Genomic DNA, 27,040 nt, shown 5'->3' on the forward strand with positions numbered 1-27,040 from the left:
AATTTCGCTTCGCTTGCAGTGTTACTTTTTTATAACATGTTGCTGTTGACTAATGCTCCCTTGTCTGACCTATAGTCAGCCCAAGCCCAAGAAATTCCTCGTAGCAAGGAGCGCAAGAGACACCTGTCGTTGGCAACAGCCTTGAGCGCCTTACAGGTGACAGTGCGATTTAACTCAGTTTCGCCCGTAATTTTGATGGAGAGCACCTTGGAGGTGGCGGGTCCGAGCGTCCCCTCTTCTCTTACCACAGACCTTTCGAGAGGACTTTCGCCTCGCATATTTTGAATGCTCCCATGCCCCACGGGCATTATGCACTTCCAAACATCCATGCCTTCCCGTGATTCGAACCCGGGCCCTTCGGCACAGCAGTCAGAAACGCTAACCGCTATATCTGTTGGGCGGCTTTTTATAACATAAATGTAGGTATAATTCTTTAATAAATATGTTTGAGTCTGGGTTTTTAACAAAGCACAAAATGTTTGTATATTTAGCCGAAAGATAAAATGTTTTTTATTATTATTATTATTATTATTATTTTGCATATTATTATGTTGATAATGCTTCATTTTAAGCGTTAACCATGAGTAATGTCCCTTTGATATCGTCACTACATAAAGGCGCTCGTTAGGCATTTGCACGACGGCGCCGATTAGGGTTGCCGCGGGCCTGTATGCAGGGACATGAAAATTTGGCTGTCGGTGATTCCCTGTTGAGCAGAATATCCCGTGACAACTGATTTTGATTCTTCAGATCAGAGATAATTGAATATTCATTTGTTTTCTTAATAGAGATCGGAAGTAAGATTCGAGTTACTCTGTAATTTTCAGTTTCGGTGCCATGCCAGAGTCTATTCCTGTTGGTCATCAAATGATTAACATGTATACTATTTAACTTTTAAATAGAAGCTTAGGGGTGAAGTATGTTTTCCCTACTGTCTTTTTCCTCTTAACAATATTCATATTTCATTTCTTAACTACAGCTGCTAGAAATGATCATACAGTATTCTTTGTGGACCGCACGCTTTCTATTATATCTAATGTCCTCAGCTTCGCCAGTATAGTAATTCCTCCATATCTTCATTGTTTCAAGCCCATGTTTTTGCCTAAAGACACAGTATCGTAGATTAAAAAAATTCCTTAGTGTCAGAGCACTCAAGACATCCGGTCAAAATTTTCTCTAAAGGCCTGAGCATACGAGGAGACATATCTCCGAGCAAGAATTTGTCGACGTCTGCAGCGCCCACAACAGTCCGTCTACACAGGCAAACATATCTCCGCTGCGCCAAATGCATGACTGCGGCGCCTGTGACAGGCGTTGTGCTGAATGAGTAAGACGGGATACAGTGTAGCAGGAGACTTTTTTTTGCGACAGTAAGTGAAATTGAGTATGGAAACCCTGTGTCCGAAAAGAATGGCGGCTATTGAATCAGTGTATTGCTTACTAAATAACACATGCTGCGAAATTTGTGTTCCTATTTTAATAAACTTAATTTATATAGCAACATTTATTTCGTATCGTAATTTGCGATGTATTTCTTTATAAACAATAGGATTTTTTTCACTAATACAAGTGTATATTATTGGAGGCTATAGGACGCTGTATTTTTTACCTGATCTGTTAGCATTAATTAAATCTGGTAGGCTATTTTTTCCTGCTTAAGGGGAAATTATTATATTCTGAAAAGTCTGACAAATAAGAAAAGCTTAATTTATCGACTTTTTTTAATACATACAATCTCCCCGTGCACCACAAATGTAGAACACGAGGCTTACAAAAGTAAGTTAACTAAAACATTAAATATTACATGCATAAAAAAACCTAACAAAAACAGGGAACAACAGTCTAGACTTAAAAAAAAAGGCAGATAAGTTCAGTGGTCAAATTATGCCAAGCTTTTTCAAATCGTTCTGCAAGTATAATTTAGGGCCTTCGTACGACAGGAAAAAATTTAATGTTTCACATCTTGAGGTACTTTTTGAACACTCACATAAATTATTTGATCTTAGATTGAAACGAACCAGGGAACTTTCAAATTTACCATCATCAGATAAAAACCGAGATATTTTAATATTAATGAAGAGGAAAGACTCGGAAGGCTGTCTATAATGAACATAATGAAAGACCTTTTTGGTGCCCTCAACATTACCAAAATGAAATATATTCCTCATTTCGCTTAGATAAAAGCTTCTTATAATAAAAGGACTTTCAATAACTCTTTAGAATGCTGATACTGATATCAATGGGCAAATTTAAAGCATCTTTAACTAAGAAATCAGCTCTTTCATTTCCATATAATCCATGATAACCACGCACATAGCCAAACGGACATCAATTTCCCCATTTCTAAGCCAATTGACAGGTAATAAAGTTTCCATTACTAATTTGCCGCTGCTCATTATACTGTTCAGAAGGTGAAGAGAAGAAAGAGAATCAGAAGATATAAGGTACCTTGAGGTACAGAAAAGTTTTGCTTGATAAACTGTGCATTCATTTCGAATACGGTGCTTAAAATAGCAAACCTCAGACTAGGTCTTAAAAATAATAATAATAATAATAATAATATTAGACCAACCTTATTGTTCATTTCACAGCCATGTGTAAAGCAAACCATTTGAAAACACTTTTCAACAATCTCTTTATAATCTCACAAATTTGGTAGTCGGATGTGGTAACTGGATGAGGAATAGTAGTAGTGAATGGACAAAAATATGGAAACACCTTGTGAAATGCATGTTTGAAAAGAAAGATTGATTTTAATGAAATATGTAGGTGGTGGCGTTTTTGACTACTGACGCCATCTATACAACTTCGTAAATGTGCTAAACAGTTCAGTTGTTGGCGGAGTACTGTTATGTGAGGTTGTCATTGCATTATGTCAGAGTTAACAGACTTCGAACGTGGGCAAATTGTTGGAGCACGTATGATAGGTGCTTCCGTAAGCAAGGTAGCCGAGGTGTTTAGTGTTTCAAGAGGTACTGTATCGAAGATTTATTCCGCATATTTGAAAAGCGGAAAAACATCATCTGCTAAATCACAGCGCGGACGAAAGTGTGTCCTGAGTGATCGTGACAGACGATCATTAAGGGCAATTGTGACGAAAAATAAGAAGACCACAGCTGCAAAAGTTACTGCTGAAATGAATGTTGTGTTACCGAACCCTGTGAGTACCAAAACAATTAGAAGGGAGCTTCATAAACAGGGAATTGCTGGCCGTGCTGCAATTGAGAAGCCACTCATCAGTGATGCTAATGCTCGTAACTGGAAAAGGTGGTGTTTAAGTCATAAAGCCTGGACTATAGAGCAGTGGAAGCGAGTAATATGGTCTGACGAGTCTTCTTTCACATTGTTTCCCACTTCTGGCCGAGTTTACGTTTGGAGAACGCCATCTCAAGCCTATAATACAGACTGCTTGTTGCCAAGAGTGAAACATGGCGGGGGTTCTGTTATGGTTTGGGCAGCCATATCGTGGTTCTCTGCTAGCCCCATGATAACTGTGTCAGGGCACATGACTGCCAAGACTTATGTGAACATTTTGGCCGATCAAGTTCATCCCATGGTACAAACTTTGTTCCCCGATGGTGATGGTGTCTTCCAAGACGACAAAGCCCCTGTTCACATAGCTCACATTGTCCAGGACTGGTTTTCTGAGCACGAGGATGAGTTGTCCCATCTCCCCTGGCCACCACAGTCACCAGACCTGAATATTATCGAACTTTTGTGGTCTACATTGGAACGGAAAGTGCGTTCTCATTATCCACCGCCAACATCGTTATCTGAACTTGCCACCGTTTTGCAGGAAGAATGGTATAATATTCCCTTGGCAAACATACAGGAACTGTATTTATTCATTCCGAGAAGACTGCAAGCTGTTTTGGATGCCAACGGGTTTCCTACACCATATTAAGCAAAGAAACATGTTTTTTTAAAGGTGTTTCCATATTTTTGTTCAACTCCTGTAATAGGTAGCTGGCCCCAAAAGTAGTATTCTTCATCCAAAAGTAGCTGGATGAGGAATATAGTGGAGGAATATCATTTCCATTTTTGCGGTCTTCAGTACAAGAATAATATTTGTACTGAAGATCAGTACAAGAATATACAAGAATAATATTTGGGAAGTATCAGCTGCCAGTACTTCCCAAATATTATTCTTGTATTCAGTTTCGAAATCAATAGGTGGAACTGCTGCAAGAACAAAAATAGCATCATAACTTAAGGTTAATTTTTGCCATAAGAATACATTTATGTGTAAATAGTATTTTTTTTTTCCAAATTTGAAAATTAGTAAGTTTTAAAAAAGATCACGCTAATGGATTAGCATCTACAGTGCGTGATTCAGACAATTTCTAGTTATTTTTTCCAAGGTTACAAACCTTATCAAAATCGAAACACCATCGGTTGTTCTATTGAAAGTTGTAGTGAGAAGTAAATATGTTTATAATTATTTACTCACAAATATATTTATTTTTTCTGTAAACGTCAAAGAAAAATTTAACAAATAAGAGAAAGAAAATAGCTGCTCTAGTTTATTCTCGAGTTTTGTCCCACTTAAAAAGTTTTTATAATTTAGTTATTATTAATTTAAGTATTTTATTTAGTAGTTAATTCAACATATTCGAATTATTTGTAATATATGTCTGTTTGAATATTTAATGTTCGTTACTTTTTCGTTATACGTTATATATTATTCATTCAATACGTACGGGTCTGAATATTTAATATTCAATACGTTTGAATTACAAAGTGTAACAAACAGAAATTTCTTGCAGATACCAATCTTTAGATTTCAGAGAGAAAATATATATAAATTGGAATGTTTTCCTTTACGTTTTTATTATTATTGTTTGTGTGTGTTTTGATTAGCATTTAATAAATAAAATTGAATTAAAACATTTTTTAAAGCAACTTTTCATTTTGGTTAAATAAGAAATTCGTCCCGTCACCTCCTTTCAGGTTGTGCATTTGGTCCACATGCAGTTTGAACCTAAGACCACTGCTTTACGCGAATCTCATACGTCAGGAGATCTTCCTTTGCATTTTGGAATATCCTTTGTTGCCGGTTTAATTGTTCGTATTTCGAGACATTATTCATTATGTTCATCCTCCAAAACAAGTTATGTTCAGAAAATTTGTTCGTACTCAGAGGCGTTCATGATCCTAGTAGCCTTCACTGTAATAATATATTTCCTTTTTATACATTACGTTTAAAGCTACATTTGGACAAAACTACAAATACTTTCGTGTGTTAGATACATTTGTACTTACGAACCAAATGGGCCAAAAATACATAATTTTTTTTTTTAAATCCTGCGTTAAATTCATTCGTACTTACGAACAAGATGGGCAAAAAAATACATAACATTTTTTTTTTAAATAAATAAAAAAATATTTAAAATCAATAAAAAAATATCGAATTTAAGAAAAAGAATACGAGTATGTAAGCTTTAATTGCCCATCTATTGACGGGGCAGATTAATTTAAAAAACTGTTGACAAATGATGCGGGCATACAAAAAACAACGAACAGACACTTAAAAAACATTAACGTAGGCTGCTTAAAAACTGTTTATTATAAGTATCTGACATAACCTCCATGACAAAGTGTAACAGGCTGTAGACGAGACACAATACCAGCGATGGTAGAGCGCAATATATTCAGATGTGCATATGACCCCTTTCAGCGAATCGCATCTTTCAGTTCCGACAAAATGGAAGGTCCTGATCGACACACATAGGGTTTCAAACATCTTCACAGCCAGAAGTCAGCCAGAATCATATCTAGAGACCGAGGAGACCATGGGAAATTGCAGTGCCTGCTAATGATGCTATCTTGATCAACAATGCTTTAACTAGATTTGCAATATGACTGTTTGGCCCATCGAGCATATCTATTACCTTAGTAGACAGTACATCTCCTTCCCGCAAGTACGGCATTACATGCTCGCGGCATTACAAAATCTAAATAATACTCTGTATTCATTGTGCAAGTTGTCTAGCCATTTACTGGGCATCGCGTTTAAAGAAAAAGGGTCCTAGAGGGAAAGAACTAGTATAGCCACATTACGCTCTCAGCTCTGGGAAAAGAACAGGTTTCTGCGAATATTCATGGCAACGAGACGTCACCCAGATTCGACAGTTATGAGTGTTAACGTTTTCATTTAGCAAAAAATGAGCTTCATATATTCACAAGGCGTTTAACACCCAGTTCGGTTCATGTGCGATTTTAAGCAAAGCCGACGTGACAAAGGTTTCGCTTCTTGAATTACCTAAAAATTCGTGACACGTCTGAAATCTGCATGAATACACATACTGAGTTCCATGAAGAATATTGCATACCGTCAAAGCCAATCGTCTTGCAGCTTTACGAGTGCTGTTCGTTCCTGTCTCTCCTTCGGATGCTGACGCTTTCATTTTGGATGCAGCACGACCTATACATGACTCGGTTAAACACGGTCTTCCGGTTCTTGCATGCTTCTTCAGTAAATCAGTTTCCTCACAATGGTTGCAATGATTATTAGTCTTTCAGGTGTTAAAGGACTTTTTCTAGTCCTCAGATTCTTCTGTGCTCGTAATAACGTTTCGCAGAGAAAAGGCTGCCGATTCGTTGTTAACATAAAAACATTTTCAACAAAGCTTAACATTCCACACTTTACATTCATTCACTTAACATTCCACACTTAACATTCATTCACTTAACATTCATTCACTTAACATTCATTCACTTAACATTCATTCACTTAACATTCCACACTTAACATTCCACACTTAACATTCATTCAGGCATACACTATTCACAATGACGAACTGAATGAAGAATGGTTATGGAGGAAAATTCTTACAGTATATAGTCCTGATTTGCATATTCCCTATGTAGGCAAAGTTACATTCGCCACCTACTAGGAAGTAATTAGTTTTTTTTTTTTTTTTTTTTTTTTTTTTTTAAATTTAAGGGGAACCACTGGTAATCAATGCTTATCTCGCGCACCTTTTTTTTATTTCGATCGTTTTTAGATTTTTCGTGATTTTTTAAAATTTTTACAGAATTTTTTGCCCATATTATATTAATTTTCTTCCACTCCATTATACCTCAAAGTAAATAATACCGTTATTCACATCAAGTAGCAATCAAATGCTAAACCATGAGTTATAATACAACATATATAATAAGATTATCAGTATGTATAAATAATATCTTAGTTATCAGTATCCTAGAAATTAGATCCTAAATCAAAATTTATTAGGAAACCACTGGATGAAGATTACACATAATTCTAAGAGAAGTTTTAGAGAAACTGCGTAGACTATTTATTTTAAACTAAAAGTCAGAATTAGCGAAAAGCCAAAAACATATTTTAACTTTAGAAGGCCGGCTAAAATCAATAATTAAAATTTTTTTTGAATATTTGAGTAAATTCCTTTAGTCCTCTCTAAATTATACACAACTATGCTTACGCAAAAACGCATGAGTTAATATTAAAATGTTTTAAATTTTTATACTAGTTATCACGTAAAATTAAAAATATACTGACAGTTTGCTAGATTTTACTACCTGTTACGGCAACCAGTGCTCCCAGGATAGAATTTATTAAGTCACCAACTAAAAAGTGCTTATTCTTCACATACCTGAAAAGGGGAAAAACAGTTTCACAAGTGTAGTTCAAGCTACAGCCATGCTTTTAACAAATAATATGTCAAAAACTTGAATATAATTAGATTTTTTTATCATATAGTTAATTTTAATTTAATTTAATCAATTAAACTTATTAAGTTTAATTAAATTTTTATAATATAGTCCATATTACACTTCATTAGTAAGTTGCAGAACTAAACCATAAACTTTTAGAAGCATAGAAGAGTTTGGTATAGGGCAACATTAAATGTTACTAAACGCTACTTTTTGTGTTTGCTAACTGTAGTTAACTGGAACCTTTAAAATACTGCTAATATAAATTTGAATCGAAAAGTTTGCAGTAACGAAAATTACTGGAAAACTAAAATAGTACTTTACTTAATATAAATTTTATTTGTAAGATTATGATTAATAATTTTAACGGTATGATTTTAGAACATTAAAATTCAGGAACTGGTCTAAATGGTTAAAAATGAAAATATGAGGAACGTTTTTTTTTTTTTTTAAATTTCGTCACAAAATAAAGCTAAAATTGTCTTAAAATGTGTTATTTGCGTTATTCTTTTAACTTAATTTCATATCTTTTTATATTGAAGAAATCTATGCATTAAGCTCTAAAGCATATGTTTTTAAACCTAGAGCACGATGATAATAATGCCCCGTTACTATGCTTTAGGTACCTTTCAATACTGTATGCATAATCTGGCGTTAAAACATGAAGTAGAAGTCTATGAAAGTCGAAAAGATAGTGCGATTTTTAAACGACTGGGAAAAGCAACATTTCATCTGGGTAACAATTTTGCAATTTAGGGTCCAAAGGAAATTTTTTATTATTAACTATGAAACAGATTAATTTATCTTGAAATATTTTGATAAGAAAACATGCGGAAACGAATTTTATAGCGGGTTTCTCTTAGTATTTTTTTTTTTTTAACTGACGAGGGCGGCAGGTTACGAAAATGTCTAATTTTAACTTACTCAAACAACATTTATGTCTATGACTTTACTGTCTAAGTGTAACATGCAGAAAATCCTATAGGGTGAGAATTTTAAAGGCAAAGATTGGACATTTATCAAATTTCAGAAAAATAATAATTAGTTATTCTTGAAGGTGATAACCATTTTTCTTACTTTTCTTGCACGTTTATTCTATTTCGTCATTATTCTCACAGCTGTTGAAGAGTTGTGAAAGTTTGTTTACATCAGATCAATTAATGAAATGAAATCATGATTTAATTCATTACAGCATATTACGTTGGAAAAAAATGATGTCCTAATAGTGTTTTTTTTTCAAACCATAATATGGATATCACAAAAATTAATTACGTTAAAATACGTAATATAAGCAAGTGATGAACTATCACATAGAGGTCTGAAAGCAAATTCATCAGCTGTAAAAAGGAATAAAATACGATGCTGGAAATTTTCTATAACAGTATCGTGTCCTTAACAACATCTGCTTTGAAATTTAACATCAAGGTAACAAGTTGATTTTTACTCGAGAAACAAAAATATTAGCAAAGTAAACCTTTTCTTAACTGTATTAAAGCAAATTTAATTTTTTCAAAGCTCATCTGTAAAACTTTTTGGAGTACTTTTCGTAAATATGGTTTTTAAAAGAAAATTTAGAAGCACTAACTCTTTTGTCTCATTCGCAAATATTCCATACAATAATGAAAGCAGCAAGAGCAAGTACTGATTCATGATCAAGATGTGATGAACTAGAAAAATAAAAACGTCGGAACACCCCAAATTCAATTTGAACGGGCCTTTACTGAAGGCTGTTTTTATACTTTTTTTTTTTTTTAGAAGTCGTAATGCCAACCAGATGTGATATGTAGGCTTCGTCAAATTTTCAGACGAGCTGTGGTAGCCTTTGTGTTTCTAGTAAACTACAAACATCATTTAAAATCATGTGAACATGTAATATTTAAAATTCTAAAGAGTGGTATTCACGCAGTCGTAAAAATTATCATGGAAAGGAATTCGCTATAAATGTTTTATATATATATATATATATATTCTCTACATTAAATATAAGTGTATGTGTTAAACATCACCAAGAAAATTTAAATTTAGAAAACCTGCCGTGTTAGTGATACTGTCCTAAGGTATAATAACTGATAGATCACATTAGGTTATTTTTTACGGCAAAGCGATTGAAATTTATTTGCTGTTTGAAAGTTATCTATTTTCGTGGAGGGATTTCTGATACAAGTAAAAGAAAGTGAAATTTCTAAACAGCCCTGCTGTTCTAGTAAGCTATTTTACCGCTCATGTTTTGTTCTATAATGTTAAATACGTTTAAGAAATAAAGACTGCATTACAAACAACTGACTTTTTCAAATGTGAATAAGTACCATGCTACTATAATGTGAATCACCGCGGTCAGTAAAGTCGGGAGTTTTGTGGCAATGAAGTCTTGGACTATGCAACACTTCATTTCTGTAGCAGAATTGTTTATTACTGTCAAGAAACAAAATTACTATTACTGAATCCCAGAGAGTCCACAGCAACTACATCAACGCCCTCTTTATAGTGCCAATGTAGCAGAAGTTGGCTCAGGCAAACTTAGTTCGCTAGTGGGTGCCTGCGTTTAATCGTTAATCCGAAATAAGAACAATGCCGATTTTCGAACGTTTATAAGTTCCTAATATATTTATAAATGGTGAACCACAAAAGCACAGTTCATAGGTAGATACACAGCAAGGATAGTATAGTCTACAAACAGTTGAATGAGTCCAAAGAAGCAACACCTGCGACTGACAGCCGTTGAACATGAAGGAAGTGCGCAATGAACAGATAACAGTTAGACATATTACATATTAAAATAAATGGCAGTATTGCTAAAACCGTATCTGACAGAGTGTGTGTGTGGGTGGATGACATTACAGTACACAGAACATAACAAACATAATACAGGTACACAGCAAAAAGTCAATAGAAGCAAGGACAGAAATATTTACAAAAGTTATACAATGAGACATAATAGATTATTATTGGTTAAGGTGGCGAAGAACCTCAAGCGGTCTTATACGATTAACATTGTCATTATAATTATAGCTTAGAACAGGGATTGTGCTATTTCGCACATCAGGAATTTTCATACATTTTTTTTTTTTTTTTTCCTCAAAGTGTTGCAATATAAAGATGGATTTCAGGAATTTCAAGCTCGCGGTGAATTGCCGAGTTCCTAATGAGGTAACAGAAGTCGGGCATCGCTTGACTACTGTACACACTTTGCTTTTGGTAGGGCGTTCTCCCACTGGATAGTGGCGAACGTGGATCAAAACCGATTAGTCTGTGGTAAATAGATGGCGTCCTCTTCCTCCGTCAGCAGTGCCAAGATGACAGTATAGTCTGCAATTTCTGAAAATGACATGTTTGAGCCAGCCATACTTATCTGAAAATAAAGCAGGCGAAGCAGTTATGAACACTGAATAGTAGACGGTATCATTCGAAACGTTTCTTCATGAGGCTATAGGTCCTCGTCACCGCAAAGAACGGGTTTCAGCAAGATAAAAAAAAAAAAAAAAAAAAAAAAAAAAACACAGCCCACGCGACAAGGATCTCTAGCACTATCTTTCGGAGTTTGTTCCCAGGACGACGGCAACTGACCAGTCCGGCCGCATGATTTAGTCGGTTTGGCTATTTCCTTTGAGGGTAGCTCGAACACAAAGTGTAAAAAATGCATCTTCCTACCATTACTGGATTAAAATGCCGAATTCGAGAATGCATGCGACGAATTTCTCAGGCACTGCTTCAACATACAATGGCGTTCTTTGATATTGACTCCAAGAATGTATTTGATAATAGGATAATTATCTGTTGTGCATGATATTCAAAATATAACGTTAGCACAGCAAAATTCAGAGCTTTTGTAAAAAATATATATGTGAAAATGCATATTTAAACTTTTCCGTTTGGGATTTTTTTTTTTTTTTTTTTTTTTTTTTTTTTTTTTTTTTTTTTATGTATATACCGTATGTATATTTTATTTGTCCTATACATCATGTTTTACTACTAATTTCTTCTCATAAAGTTTAATTAAAAATTTGTTTAAATTTACACTGTTAACCATTAAAATTGCAACATCAGGAAGGAATGATCTGACAAATGTCAAAAACACATGAAAAGAGGAAGTTGGGATATGCAAATGATTAGTATTTCAGCGCATTTAGACGACGCAGGAGGCGAAAACGACATCTGAAGCAATGCATAAAACAAAAGTTGTGTAGTGGATTTCTCATTCGGAAAGTGCTTTATAAGATTGGAGTTTGCTCAGAATGTCGTGTTGTGCCTCGAATAAGAAGAGGAAATACTTACCAGCAAATTTCGAAATTCAATAGAGGTAGGATTGTTGCCTATCAAAAGTGTAGATTATCGTTCCGTGATATCGTCGGTCGCACTGGTCGACATCCAGCCACTGTCATGTGAATATGGAATGAATGGATTACTGAGGGTCATACTGAACGGCATGCAGGATCTCAACGCCCTCCCATGACTAACGTCGGAGAGGGCAGACATATTGTGAGGTCAGCCCAGCAAAACCATACGACCACATCACAGACCAGTAGTCCGGAAATGGGCGAATCAGATCGTAAGGTGCGTCGATGTTTGCAGCAGCTTGGACTATCAGCAGGGTTACTTCGGCTTCCCTTGACAACGCAGCATAGAGAGAGACGGCAACTTACGACAAAGCTGGGTTCAGGAGTGGCACAATGTCGCCTTTTCAAACGAGTCCTGGTTCTACGTGCAGTATTCTGATGGCCGTATACGTATCTGGAGTATCCGAGGAGACTGCACATCGCCTGCTTGCTTTCGATATCGACATAGAAGCTCTGCACCTGGATGATGGTTTGGGCAACCATTCGGTACACGACACGCACATCTCTATTTCGGATCGACAGTAATTTGTTGCACGACGTTTTCTGACCTTTCTAGATACACAGGGTATTCGATTACAGCCCTGACCTGCACGGTCTCCAGGTATGTCACCCGTTGAAAACATCTGGTCATGGGTTGCTGAGAGACTGGCCCGCCACCCCTCTCCAGCTAATACGGTTGATGAAGTGTGGCATAGATTTGAAGCAGCATGGAATGAGTTGCCCGTTTCTGTCATCCAAGCTCAGTTTGACTCAATGTCTAACGGAGTAAGGGCCATTTTAGCTGCTAGGGGTGGCAGCTGTTTCTGCTAATTTCGCACCCCTGTAAACCTTCAAAATACTTACAAATTTAATCATTTAGTCTTCATGCCATACTGTTTACGTGCAATTAATATCTTTTTTGTATTTGCTTTTCATGGTGTTCCAATTTTAATGGCCAGCAGTGTATCTTACTTTCTTACTTTTAATATAATACTTTATTTCAGTGTTATTTTTTTTTTTAACTATACTCCTGCTCATCCCACTAATGCTCGCCTACATCACAGTTTAAAACCCAATTATGCTTATTCACGTCCCACGAAGCTTCGTTGGAGTTATGCTCGAAAATGAAACTATAAATACAATTTCCAAATGTATGTACCATCTTTGAATCATACAGTTGCACAACATGTAATAAATGCGTAATACCTATGCACCTTCTCGCCAGTTATGCCGATAAGGTTGACAATAAAATCAAGTAAACTTTATCATATAGTCTACACTTATTATTGTCTCGAAAAAAATTATGCTTTAGGTTGAAGGATAAACAAGAATGTTATTTTTTTGAAAGCTGAAAGAATCGGAGGGGGTCCTGAATTCTTTTATTTTCGTAGTTATAACTTAATGGATCGTAGTAGATTATTAGATTATAGCAAAACGCATATGTTATGATTATTTGAGAATTTTTAATATGCTAAATTCTGCACACACAGGGTCTATGATAATAAAAAGGAGCTTCCAAGCACAAAATTTATTTATTCTAAATGCAGTTTAACAGCCGCATAAATCGGACTTGCTTACTTTTCGCACCATTATTTCCTAGGTTTATTTTTTCGATAACATTAGTAACTTCTACTAAAACAAACTATTTTTCTACTCTCATATTTAACCAAATTTTATTAAAGGAACTACATATTATTATTATTTTTTTGAATATATCTTTAGTTGAAAGTGGTCGCCATAGTTTTGAACTGAAAAAAAATAAATAAATAAATAAACAATAAACATCATATGGAACGGGTCATATTTCCCGGTTAATATTCCACAGAAAGTGAATTAAATTCTTTCTAGGGTCCCATTGTCGAGGTTAATCAAATTTCCAGACAAGCGCGGTTAATCAATATTTATGCTGTCCGACTTAGAGCTGTATAGTATGTTGAGCGAAATGGCTGATCAGTTGTTTCGGCAAAGGATTTAAAATTGTCTCCCCCGCAGCGTTCTTCATTGAACAGTTCAAAATACAGATAGATATGAAAATTGAAGTAGTATGAGATCCAGAGTTAGATTAATCTAGCAGGAGCAATATCCACTATTTTATGGAAAATTATAGAAACATTATATTATTCTGCGAGAAGCATAAGCAGTGTAAGCGTAGAAGCAATTTTAAACTTCTGAGCTGTTATTTTGTTTAGGAACCTAAATTTTCTAAATCTATGATGAGAATAAAAATATTCAACTTACGTATAAACCAGCCCTGCTAAGCCGCCTCCTAATGAGGCGTTTATAGTATTTACTGCTGATCTGAAAGAAAATGAGAAATTAAGTTCATACATTAAAAAGATCATGTCCAAAATCTTCTACAGACATACTGCAAATCAAAATCAAAATAACAAAATCAAGAATTGAGTTATTAAAATGGCAAAAAAGTGCATAATCTAGAATAGTTCAAATAGTCGTTGTAACGAACTGGATGATGTGACGATCATTATATTCTTACGACTCTGCATGATCTACGAGAAACGCTGTGTGCACGATGTTTAATAACATCACTAGCTAGCCTTCGAAAGCGTAGAAGCGTTTTGGTATTAAACCCGAAAAGATTTTAGATGCTTAGTGCATGAAAGTTATATTCCGAGAAATATAACCTGTACAAACGTAACTCCATCAAGTGGTATTAATACCTACAGAAGAATAGAAAATGAGCACTCTTAAAATTACAGAATATATGAGAGCATTTAATGTATAATAAAAATCAAAAGCAGAAATATAGACGTGTGTGTGTGTGTGTGTGTGTGTGTGTGGTGTGTGATTATGGCAAAGCCTCGAGGGCTATCTGCCTAAGAGTAGGGATGCCTTCGTGGAGGTCTTTCTAAGAGAAACTGGCTCGCATACATGTTACGCACAAAATGTGGACATGAAGTTCAGTGATAAAATGATGGAAGATGCGAATCTGAATGAACTTATGAGTATGTCACATAAAAGGCTGAAAAACAAAGTTAATAAAATTCGTAATGTTAAAATTCAATCATTTATACATTCAAGATTCAAATCTTGAAGCAATCAAAATCTTTAGAATAAAGATTCTTCCCTATTACAACAGTTAAACTTAAATTGCGATTTCTAAAACAGGTCAGATGAAAAATCTTTCAAAGAGATGCATTCAGTTAAAATGAAACAAACTGGTAAAATGCCGTTACAACGAGAAACAACTGGTTCAATCTCGAATTTTAACAGATAACAAGATAACTTTAACAGATGAATGATTCCAGAGCTTAGACTAAAAAAAATATCTTCTTCCTTGATATCCCACTCAATTTTTTCCTCGATATCATTTTTAGCTGTGCTCCCTTTTTATATTCTAAATGCAATTTTTCTTATAAGCATCAGTTTGTTTGCTCTCGCATTTACTTTGCTGTGTGCCAAGGGAACTTCACTTTTCTTCACTCCTTTTTCGGGCTTTAGGCCGGATTAGACTTTTTATTCACAGATGCAAGTTTACTTAAAGGTAACATTAGGAAATTTAGCTAGTTTAATCGTAATTACAAAATAAATCTCTAGATTAACCATCTTTCTTCAATTAACTGTAAAAGTTATTCTTGAATTTAAACTTTCTATGCTAGCGAAAATTTTCTTTCACGAAAATTGAGCTGCATGATTTCGTACCGCTGTTCCTATTTGTTGAGCTAGCTTTGCGTTTGTGGTCAATTCAGCCCTCTTCTTGAAATTTTAAAGACTTTTTTCTTGCAGATTGTAGTTTTGTACAGGTGTTCCTTACACTCTTACCTTAAGGTCTTTTCCAGTTTTTCATATTCAGCACCTTTTTTTCTTGCTTTAAAATTTTTTTTGCAAGATTCTTCATCCAGTTCCCCTTCGCTTTCTGATGTCTACTTTTATCAGCCTCAAAAAATGCTTTTTTCCATCCAGCAGCTAAATTCCATTGCAGTTTTATTTATACCTTCGTCATTAGCCAATCGTTTGCATTCACATAGTTTGATATCATTTTGCTGTATAACTGAGTTCATGTAAAGAATCGCTTGAGTGTAAAATTAAAGTCCATGTAAAAACGTCATTATTGCAATAGCATATATGTCACGTAATATCTTTTATATACACCTAATTTGATCTCTGTCGTACACTGTTCTGTTTCTATCTCTTTTCGCAAAGCCTTTACTTTTACCAATGCGTAAAGCATTTACACAATGAAATGCAAACACAAAACTCGTCACACTAATTTTAGACTTCAGATAAAACGATTCATTTAAAATGGGCAAGAGAAATAATTTGAACTCTGTTAAACAGAAAGGTTTGGTTTGATTTTGTTTATGTGATTATGGCAAAGCCTCGAGGGCTATCTGCCTAAGGGAAGGGACACCTTCGTAGATGACGTTTTAAGGAAAACCGGCACTTTTGAGGTTTGCCTGCGGCGGCAAAAAGGCTATAGCCAGCCCTCAAAATAATTTTCCTGTCAAAGCACAACAGTAAGCCACACTTAAAAGTTTCGCTCTTGTTGGGACACACTTTATTTCAAAACATTCCGTTCGAATCGCTTAACACATTACTAATGCGAATGAATGCTGTGAGAAAGCAGTTGAAAAGCATATTAAGAAGTAGTATGGTTACGGAAACAAAAGTAAAATGCTTTCTGACCAGTGTTGTTATTTATTACGTGCTCCGCCATTAGGCACAACATGGGAAGAGAGAGGTGCCTCGTGGAGTATATTTTAAGGGAAACTGGCTCGTATGCACGTTACACATGGGGAAAACCACGAAAATGCTAGTGCAGCCAGCCCGTTCGCGGGATTCGAACCTTGGACCGAACTATCAATGTTCAGTGTCTTTACTCCTCGGCCGCTGGTGGGCGTTAAACAGAAATTAACGGGATGATTCATTAACACAAGCTGCCTTGCTTTGAAGAACCAAACCGGGACTGCTTAGATTAGGGCAGCGATCTCAAACTGGCAGCCAGCATCCGGCCCCAAAGCAATTTCAGACAGTCCGCAAATAGATTTCAGTTGTATTTTTGTTGTAAATACGGTGCTTTTTTTTTATAGTTTCAGAGACATAGAAATATGGAGTGAGCTTATATGCCTACTACTGTTGAAGGAGAAAGAGATGGAATGAGTAAGCTGGAGCTTTGCCGCTGTGTACTTACATGCAGACTGGATGACTGTGATTTAGCATTTTTTGTTAACTTAACCGATCATTTAAATATTCTTAACAAAGAACTGAAAGGGAAGAATAAACTTATCAGTGACATGTATGTTGTAAAGTCAAATTGCAATTATAGGAAACCCAACTGCAATAAAAAGAATTCATACGTTCTCTGCATCTTAAATCCTACTTTATTATTTCAAATGTAAAATCTTAAGAATGTGCAAGAAAAATAGCATTATTACAATAATCATTTGAAGAAAGGTTTAATAATTTAGATTATTTGAATTCCGAATTTACATTATTGTCATTCCCTTGAAGTGAGCGTGAATAACGTATAAAAAATTTATAAATGGAGCTGATTAATTTACGGTGAAATATAATCTTATTCAAAGATTTGAAAACAGAAATTTGATTAACTTTTATTAGTATTCATCGAAAGTTAAATACGCCCATTTATGAAATTTCGTAATAAGAAAAATCATTTTGTTTGGGAGTACATTTATATGTAAACAGACTTTTTTTTTACTTTTTCTATTTTTACAATTGAAAATTAATAAGAGAAGGATCCAATTCAATGTTGAGCATCTGCAATTCATGATGAAAGTACTTTCTAGTCATTTTTATCCAAGGCTACACACATTATAGCCAAAATCGAAACGCCATCAAGTGTCAAGTTGTAATAAGAAATAAAGAAGTTTATAATTATATACATACAAATATATATATAACGTTTTTGTATGCGTCGAAGAAAAATATTATAAATTAATGAAAGAGACTAAGTTGCTATTATTTATTCTCAAGTTTTGTCTTATCTAGAAAGTTTGCAAAGTTTTCATAGTTAGTTTATTTTTAGTTTAAGATAAAATTGTATAATGGTTATTAGAATTACATGAAATAAATGTCAGTCTGAAAATTAAATAATTAACCGTCCAATACATTTGAATTGCAAAGTGTAAGCGACAGAAATTTCTTGCAGGAACCAACTTTTAGATTTCAGATAGAAAATAAATATAACTTTTTTTCATTTGGTATGTTATTATTACTGCTTATATAGGTCTTGGTAAATATCTAGTAAGTGAATTTTAAAACTTGGTTTACAAAATTTTTATTAAAAAAAAAAAAATTCCGGCCCGTCAGCTATTTTCAGATCGTGCATTTAGCTCTTAGTAATCGAGACGACTTGGCTAGGGTATAGAAATCAGTTCCTCAAGGCCAAAGGAAAAAAACTAATAACGCCATTTCCGAGAATTAAATTGTCCTCTAAACAAGCGCCTAAAACAGTGAAAATAAAAATGCGAAATATGTATTGTCAGACTCTTTTTGGGGGTAGAGGGGGAAGTTCACGCAGTGCAATATTTAAAAAATATAACATAAAAGTTTCCTTCGGAATGGAGAATACCGTAATATTAAAGGCAAAAAGGCAACAATGATATAATTGGACAAAAAAGTGTGTAAAACGGTAGAACGTCTGAAAAAAATGGCCCAAGAACGAATCGACTAGTCCAGTTGTTCAGAAGAGATGCCAAATAACATAAGAAACAAGATTTGCAGCTGGCAATATAAGTTTAAGAGTCATTAACCTTTCCAAATTAGGGTACACGTAGAAGGTTTATATGAAGATATGGTTTTAGTGAACAAAGTTGTCCCTACCCTAACATTGTAACAATTGTGGCTTTAGTTTAACTATTAGTAAGTTGTCAGTTCATTTCGCTCTTGTTTTCTTTGGATCGTCACTATACTCGCTCAAACCAAAAGCTAATGAAAACTGAATTGCAAGCGGGATATTTAAAATGTAAAAGGTTAATCTTAACCGCGAGCCTAGCCACCGTGATTCTGCCCCTCGCCTACGGAAGCAGTCAACAGTAATTATGAAGGAGCTACCGAGAGTGCTCACTATTAAGTTGTCTAAGAACGTTTGAGTATAGTTTCTGACTCTAGTTGTTTGTTGATTCGAGTTTAAGATATCGCTGTATTCACAATGGAATTTTTAGTACAAAAGCAAGCAGTCTGTTGCTGTTAGGTTCGTACAAGAAACAGTTTTACATTTTCAGCATTTTGGTTTAGTAACATCCACGAGGCGTAGCAAATAAAATTCTGTTTAAGCTTTTGCAATCGAGTAACGTTCTGTGTTAATAGTTAAGTATATGTTACTGTGAAAGCCCGAAATTGGAGAATGTCAACATTCACCAAATACGTCGGTGAAAGATCGAATATTGCATTACATTCTTGTACATTCGGACCCTCACTGGTGTATGTCGACAATCACAGATATGCTATGGTGTAGGTCAAAAAGAGTGACTCAAATTGGTGATACTGTATGAATACAAGTCCCTGATGTCGACCGTGGTCGTACAGATAAACCGAAATGTGTTAGCAGTTGTTGTTGGAATAGAAGATTCCGACTTCTATAAACTTGCAGACGGAAATGGTACCCTCAAACAGCTTTACACACGTAATCAGTTCGTAACTTGTAAAGGAAAGTTACTTTCCATAGATAAGATTTATTTTCAAGAAATGTCGCTGAGAGAAGCAGCTGCAGCTAATTCGAGAAGCGGTGGGCAAGGCTATACACGTTGTCATTGTAAAAAGAAGTGTTCCACAAATAAATGCAGTTGTAAAAGCAAGGGCCTCTTGTGCAATTCAAAGTGCCATAATAGTTTAAGTTGTTGCAATAAATAAGATTTGAATCACATAATTTAGTAAATTTTTTATTACTATTATTTTATTTTCTCATTTAGAACGTACTGTATAATTAAGTAATTATTTCTATTATTTTCCTTTCTCATTTTGAATGTACTGTGTGTTTTAAGTTCTTATTTTAAGTCTCAAGTGCGTTTCTTCGCGACTGAATTACGGAGAAGAAAATATAATATTCTTATATGTTCAACATTCACTATTAGTACATGGTGAATGTCTACATTTACCGGTGTCAGTCAGAAATAAGAGTATTTGGAAAATATTTCGGACATACACCAAGAGAGTATGTGAATGTTGACATTTACCGGTGAATGTCGACATTCTCCAGATTTCGGTGTTTCACCGTAACATACTCGTATATACCAAGGACGATAACTTACTAGACATTAAGTTCTGCGGATAGCTGTTAGATATTAAGTGTAAGTTTTAAATTATTTGTCATCACAGAAATTATATATCAGCTCAAGAGTTTCAGTACGAAACCTTGCGTATTACTCTAATAATAAGGGAATCGTCAGTTTCATTTGTATAGTTCACCAATTTCAGCCTTTAATAAGCTCGTCGCACGCTTAAAGTAATTCACTAAAATTTTATGCCAGACCAAAAGATATACTACCGTATTTCTGCGTATAATTTTCGCCACCACGTATTTTTCGCAGCCTTATTTTCGTGAGGCAGTTTTAAGAGGAAGAAAATACTCCAGTATGTTTTGCATAGATAAAAGGCAAAGTATATAAAAAGCTATCTAACTAGAGACTTAAAGAAGGTTGTTCAAGAAGGACAGACGGATATGATTGCGATTTCTGGTGGCTTAACTTCAATCTTGCAACCATTTTAATGTCCGGTTAATAGACCTTCTTGATATTTTTTTAAACAAAGATTTTACTCAAGAAAGATGGTTGAAAATAAATACATCTCGAAGCCCAGACATGAAATACAACAACCGGGTTTGAAAAAGATACACTGGTGTGCAAAAATTAAGGACGAGACGGTTTTTTCAATATAACTTTGTACAAAGGCTTTCCAAATCAACACATTTAATACCGTAAGATCCCCAATACGTAAGGACATGAGTAATGTAAGCAACACTTACTAAAAGAGAAATCAGAGGGATAAAAAGAAGCTTTATTGAAAAAGTAGCATGGAGCGCAATGCGACTGAAGGCCGAAACATCCCTGTGATGGGTGTCCAGCAAGAAACATATGGTCTTTAATAGGGGATATGACTGGTCTTTAATAGGGATATGACATCCCCTGACTGCTAGGCAGGTTTCACAGCGTCTGCCCATGTCAGAATGAGGGTGTCAATGAGTTGTTGAGGCATTGCTGCCCATTCGTCTTGCAGCGCCAATCGACGCTCCGGAATCGTTACTGGTGGTAAGGTACGAGTTGCCAAGCGTCTGCCTAGAAAATCCCATACAAGCTCGATGGGATTGAGATCCGGAGATCGTGCCGGCCAATCCATACGTTCAATATCCTCACTCTCTAAGAGCTGTTCGGCAGCTACTGTGCGATGACATGGTGCATTGTCGTCCATGAAAAGGAACTGCGGACCCATAGCGCATCTAAAAAGACGCACATATGGAAGAAGAATCTCGTTACAATAACGGATCCTATTGACTGAACCTGCGTCGAAGATGTGAAGGTCTGTACGACTACCAAGCATGATGCTTTCCCAAACGAGAACACCGCCACCTCGATACCTGCCCCTTTCAATGATGTTCGAGGGATGATTGCGGCTTCCCCGCTCTCTCCAGATGAGTATGCGATGAGAATCGCTACTCAGACTGAATCTGCTCTCATCTGTACTCGTCCCCATTCATTGTCTCTCCAATTCCGGTGTTCACGGCACCACAGAGAACGCCTTCTCCGATGGGCAGGCGTTAGAGGTACACACCGTACAGGGCGTCGTGCAAACAGACCACCACCGTGCAGTCTTCTGGCCACGGTAAAACGCGATATCGGTCGTCCAGTCGCCTGTGTCGTGTGTTTAGCGATTTCTCCCGCTGTCTGCCGCCTGTTTCTTCTGGCCTGTAAGGCAATATACCTGTCATCTGCGGGCGTGGTTCCTCGTGGACGACCACTACTAAACCCCCGGATAGCTGTTCCTGTAGTCTCCAAAGTCGTGAAACGATGCTGTGAGCAATTCCGAACTCTGCAGCCACACTTGTCGCACTGCGGCCTTCCTCCAACTTCCCAATGATTCGACCTCGGGTAAAAGCATCCAGATGTCGTCTAACAGATTGATTATTCGCCATTTCTCGCTGAGGCAGCTACTCGGTGTGATATTTTAACTGCTATACGACGTGCAATCTCTTTGCCAGAAATACTGATCTTACACCGACAACATGCTTTATACTACTCAGACACTCCCCCATTACGTCTACCTGCATATCTGCGCATGTGCTACCGTACATCACCTTACTTAATCTCCTGATTGGTCTCCTGTCCGCTCTGCCTCTTCGTTCAGCTGATATGCTATGTTCAGCTGATATATATTTTTCGACTTCGTCCTTAATTTTTGCACACCAGTGTATGTGAATGAACCATGATGGCATGAAAATTAATTTCATTCTCAATGAATGAAGGTTTTAAGAAGCCAGGTTTTCTAATTCCACGTAAATAGTTCTCGCAAGATGCTTAAAAATAACAATGTTTACATAGTATCGAACAAAGGATGCAATGTATCAGACCACGAAAATTTAGAATTCACTGACATTTTTGATTTAATACAGGGCACAGCTATGTTAATCATGGCAGAACAGGAACCTACTTTAAAAGGCTCCTATTTAATTCTTATTGTATTAGGAAGCAATCGCTAATTCAATTTTCTAATTTTGGAAAATTCATAACTAGAAAAGTGATAATACTACTTACATACTATATACTTAAAAAAATTCAATTTGTCCTGAAACATGTACATTAAGTTTCAAAATATTAAATGTGTCTTATAGCATAATAATTCTGTTACAGTTCTTTGCAAGCTCAATTTTGAGAGAATTCAGATATTTTTCGGAACTCATTTTCAAACATTTAAAAAAAAAAAAAAAAAAAAAAAAAAAAAAAAAAAAAAGCAGAAGCGTATATAAAAAAAGTGCATGTATGAATGAGCTAAAATTTTCACGCGGTGATAAAAAAAAAAAGATTAAAAAAATTGACCGATTAAAAAATTTGCATTTCCGCCCAGATTGGCTGTAAAATAACTACTACGAATTCTCACTGCTCATTAAATAACATTCACTGATACGTGAAGAGAAATTATAATTCAAAACCCTTTCCGAAAAATCTTTCATTTCTTTAAGCATTACTTATGGTACAAATATCAGTTAAAATTGTGAAGGGAAAAAAAGTATTCATCTTTCACTAATTTAAATGTATTATGAAATATCTGCGATTAACATTGCTTCAAAGCGTCTTTTATGAAAGTAAAAAGATTCTTGAATTTTTTTCGAAGGTTTCAGCCTGCGACTCAATCTTGTTTTCTATATTATTCATTGTATAAAAGTTGATTTCTCAAAAATATGAAGCGGTGAAATGAAGTATTTCAGTTGCTTTTCTTTTGTGACATTCTGAAATTCATTTGGACGCCACAACAGAACTGAAAGATTATTTCTTGTTAAATGTTTAAGTTTTAACGCCTATCCCTTTAATCTCTGTAGATACATTTTCGTAATTCATTCGAAGTTAAAACAAATGGATCTTTATCCATCCATGGCAACACGACGAGTGAGAGATAATATTGTTCACTATTTGCTTTGAGTAAGGTTCGTAAGAAAGATCTGAGTAAACTTCGTAAGATTACATTCAAAACTATTCTGTAAAATTTGAATTTATTTTTCGTTAGTTCAGACATTTCTACTGGATTTTTGTTCGCAAAGTATTCTTATTATTATTTCATATTTTTTATTTAAAGAATTAATTATGTCGGTAAAGGTAAGTATATGTTATTGACTTTTTGAATACTTTAACAAAATATGTTCAGTATAACAAATCAACAAGGAATGTAGTCTTGCACTTCTTGCACATTAAAAAAATTAAAAGTATAAATAAAAAATTATTTGCATTTCGAATTTATTATTACTTACATTTTAATTTTTTACTTCTGCTTATATTTTGAACTGATTCAAACGTTATTAAACAAATCTTGCGGCACATCAGTCATTCATAAAGCCATTACCACCGACTGAAAATCTCTGGCACAGAGGAAAAGTTTGTGAAATGTTGTACTTCTGAGCCGAAAAATGTCTGATCCCAATCTTAGGATTAGTCGGTAACGCAAGAATGCTGTGCATGCTTCCAGAGAAGAAAATCTCCCATTGGCTATAGGCATAAGCATTCGTGATATTGCTTTAAAAAAGACAATAAGGCCATCACCTTAACTTCCTACAAGTATAAGATAGAGTTAATATCATCGAACTGAGGCACTATCCCCAAAACTTACACATGCCAAGTTTTTATAACAAAACATGTACGTTTTCACATATTTTTTAGATATTATATACTCTTACAGGAAATATGAAAATGCACTCAAAAATCTTAAGTTTTTGAAATAAAAAATAAAAATCAAATGAGATTCAAAAGACTGAAAAAAATTAAATAATTATAAAACAGTGATTTTTAAACATTTCTTCACCCTCTCCAAAACAAACATACACAAAAAAAGGAAAACATTATATATTTTGTTAATGATTCAGGGGACAAATGTTTACGCCTGAATCTTTTACAAAATATATACTTTCATTTTTATCCTTCATTTCAGGGAGTAAATATTTACCGCCTGAAAGACATAAAATTTTTCAAGATGTAAATGCTTACCCCCTGCATCTTTGACAAAATCTATGTTATTTTATTTTGGCGGGGGGGGGGGGCTAGGGGAGTGTGAAAAAATGTTTTAAAATCATTTTGATCTTTTTTTTAGTGTTTTGAATAACATTTGATTTTTATCTTTTATTTCAGAAACTTAATATTTTTTAGTATATTTTAATTTTTCTTGTAGTTTTTTTAAGAGTATATCATAGCTAAAGAAAGAAGTGAAAACATACACATTTTGTTATAAAAACTGACTTGTGATAAAATCGTGTAAGATTTTGGGACAGTGGCCCAGTTCTATCATGTTAACTCTCTCTGGTGTAATATATATCTACAGAAGCTTGCACCAAACTGATTAAAATTGCATTGCTAAAATATCCTATACTTATGTAGAGTCTCGCAGTGAAAAATATGAAATATCAACTGTTTCCTCATGGGAATTCAAAGCGCACGTCTTCTTGTCTGCTAGCTAGACATGATAAGCACATACAAGAGTACGTATGGTGAATGAGATAATTTCTTTCCCATTTAAAGAGCAACTGAAGAGAGGCGAAACCAGCCGACTAAATCCAGATGGTGACGGATTATCATCTACCACATTTTAGTTCTGAAGCCGTTGTATATTTTCATTTTTTAGAAGTGGAGAAGTGTGAAAAATCAACTGTGCCTTCTCCAGAATTCGAAATACCGTTCTTTCAGTTTGCTCGATGGAAGTGCTAATCACTCTCACCGCAGTATGCCCGGAGGTGTGAGATAATTCCTTTTACAGTTACTTATGAAGATGCAAGAACAAAAAATCCCATATTGCTTGTGATTTTCTAAAAGGGAACACTGATTGTTTAATCACTTACGACAAAGTACGCGAAGACTGCCTTTCCAAGTCTTCGTTGAGAACTTTTCTAAGGAAACCTCTCGACTCGCATTCACCAATAAAATTAAATGGCGTTGTTCCACTCGCTGAACTCACGAGGTATAAGTTTCTGTAATTTGAATTGTCTCAACCATTTGCGGAGAAAATGACTGATAGTAGCCAAAATAGTAAAGATGAGTTAAGTGACAAAAGTGAGCCACTTTTTACAGACTAAATTCCATTACCATAGAGACGTTTATAAATTTACCATATTTTCGGAAAGTCCTTATAAATAAGAACTACGAGTTGCTTATTATGATAAAGGCTTCAGATAAGTGCATTGTGCTTAAATGAAGGACTTATAAAAAAGTGATACATCTGGATCGTTAAATATCTGCACCAGTTGTAAAAAACATACACTGCTCGACATTGAAAATGCAACACCAAGAAGGAGTGGTCAGAAATTTATTCAAATTTTAGAGTAGACGCACGTCACTGAGTTATGCGAATGATATGAAATGCTAAGCTCTCCGACGCACGTGAAGTAAGATATAAGGGAAGGAACGCGCAGAATGGGCAATATTCGTGTCGTTATTTCTGCCAGACGAATTATTGAAGAAAGTTGGTTTTTGTCCCGGAGGATACGTGTAATAGGAGAGAAAGCCAGGCCGCCGTCAACGAAGGCACTTCCAGCAGACAGACGATTTTACGAGGGGTATGGTGATCGGACTGAGAAGGGCGGGTTGGTTCTTACGTCAAATCGCAGCTGATACCCACATGGATGCGAGCACGGCACATCGGCTATGGCGAATATGGTCAGAACAAGGAAATGTGGGAAGAAGGAGGGGTGCAGGTGCAGCCAGAGTGACGTCAGCACGCGTGGATCGACGCATCCGCCGACAAGCTGTGGCGGTCCCGCAAGTCACTTGTACCGCGATTCTGCAGCATGTGCAAGATACCCTGGATGTTCCCGTGTCGACCAGAACCATTTCCGGTCGATTGGTTGAATGTGGCCTGCACTCACGGCGTCCGTTAAAAAGACTGCCATTGATCCCACAGCATAGACACGTTTAGAATGGTGCCGGACTGGAGCGATGTGGATGACGGAATGGCGAAACGTCGTGTTCTCAGATGAGTCACGCTTCTGTTTATCCAGTGGCAGTCGCCGCATACGTGTGTGGCGTCGACGTGGAGACAGATCTAATCCAGCAGTAACTGTGGAAGGCCACACCGCGTGACAACTTGGCATAATGGTTTGGGGCGCTGTTGCCTACGATTCCAGGTCACCTCTAGTTCGTATTCAGGGCACTATGACGGCCCAAGGATACTTGGATAATGTACTGCGGCCGGTGGCAATCTCCTACCTTCACGGGCTGCCTAATGCAATTTTTCAGCAGGATAACGCCCGACTACACAGTGCTCGCATCTGCCAACATGCTCTGCAAGGTATACAGATGCTTCCCTGGTCACCGTACTCTCCTGACCTGTCACCAATCGAACATGTGTGGGATGTGATTGGACGCCGTTTGCAGACTCTGCCC

At 35.7% G+C, this 27,040-nt stretch overlaps 1 protein-coding gene across 1 annotated transcript in view; it reads right to left on the reverse strand.

Annotated features, from left to right (window-relative positions):
• LOC118183857 (putative ammonium transporter 3) overlaps positions 1-27,040 on the reverse strand; it is an 80,844-nt gene that overhangs the window by 32,482 nt on the left and 21,322 nt on the right. The window contains exons 5-6 of the mRNA XM_035353463.2: positions 14,232-14,291; positions 7,546-7,619 (exon numbers count right to left, since the gene is read on the reverse strand). Coding sequence (XP_035209354.1) covers positions 7,546-7,619; positions 14,232-14,291 — 134 coding nt within the window. The remainder of the gene's footprint in view (positions 1-7,545; positions 7,620-14,231; positions 14,292-27,040) is intronic.

The sequence above is a fragment of the Stegodyphus dumicola genome, chromosome X1 (genome assembly GCF_044657685.1).
Source record: "Stegodyphus dumicola isolate Sdum_Otavi_A_Nest chromosome X1, ASM4465768v1".
Lineage (NCBI taxonomy): Eukaryota > Metazoa > Arthropoda > Arachnida > Araneae > Eresidae > Stegodyphus > Stegodyphus dumicola.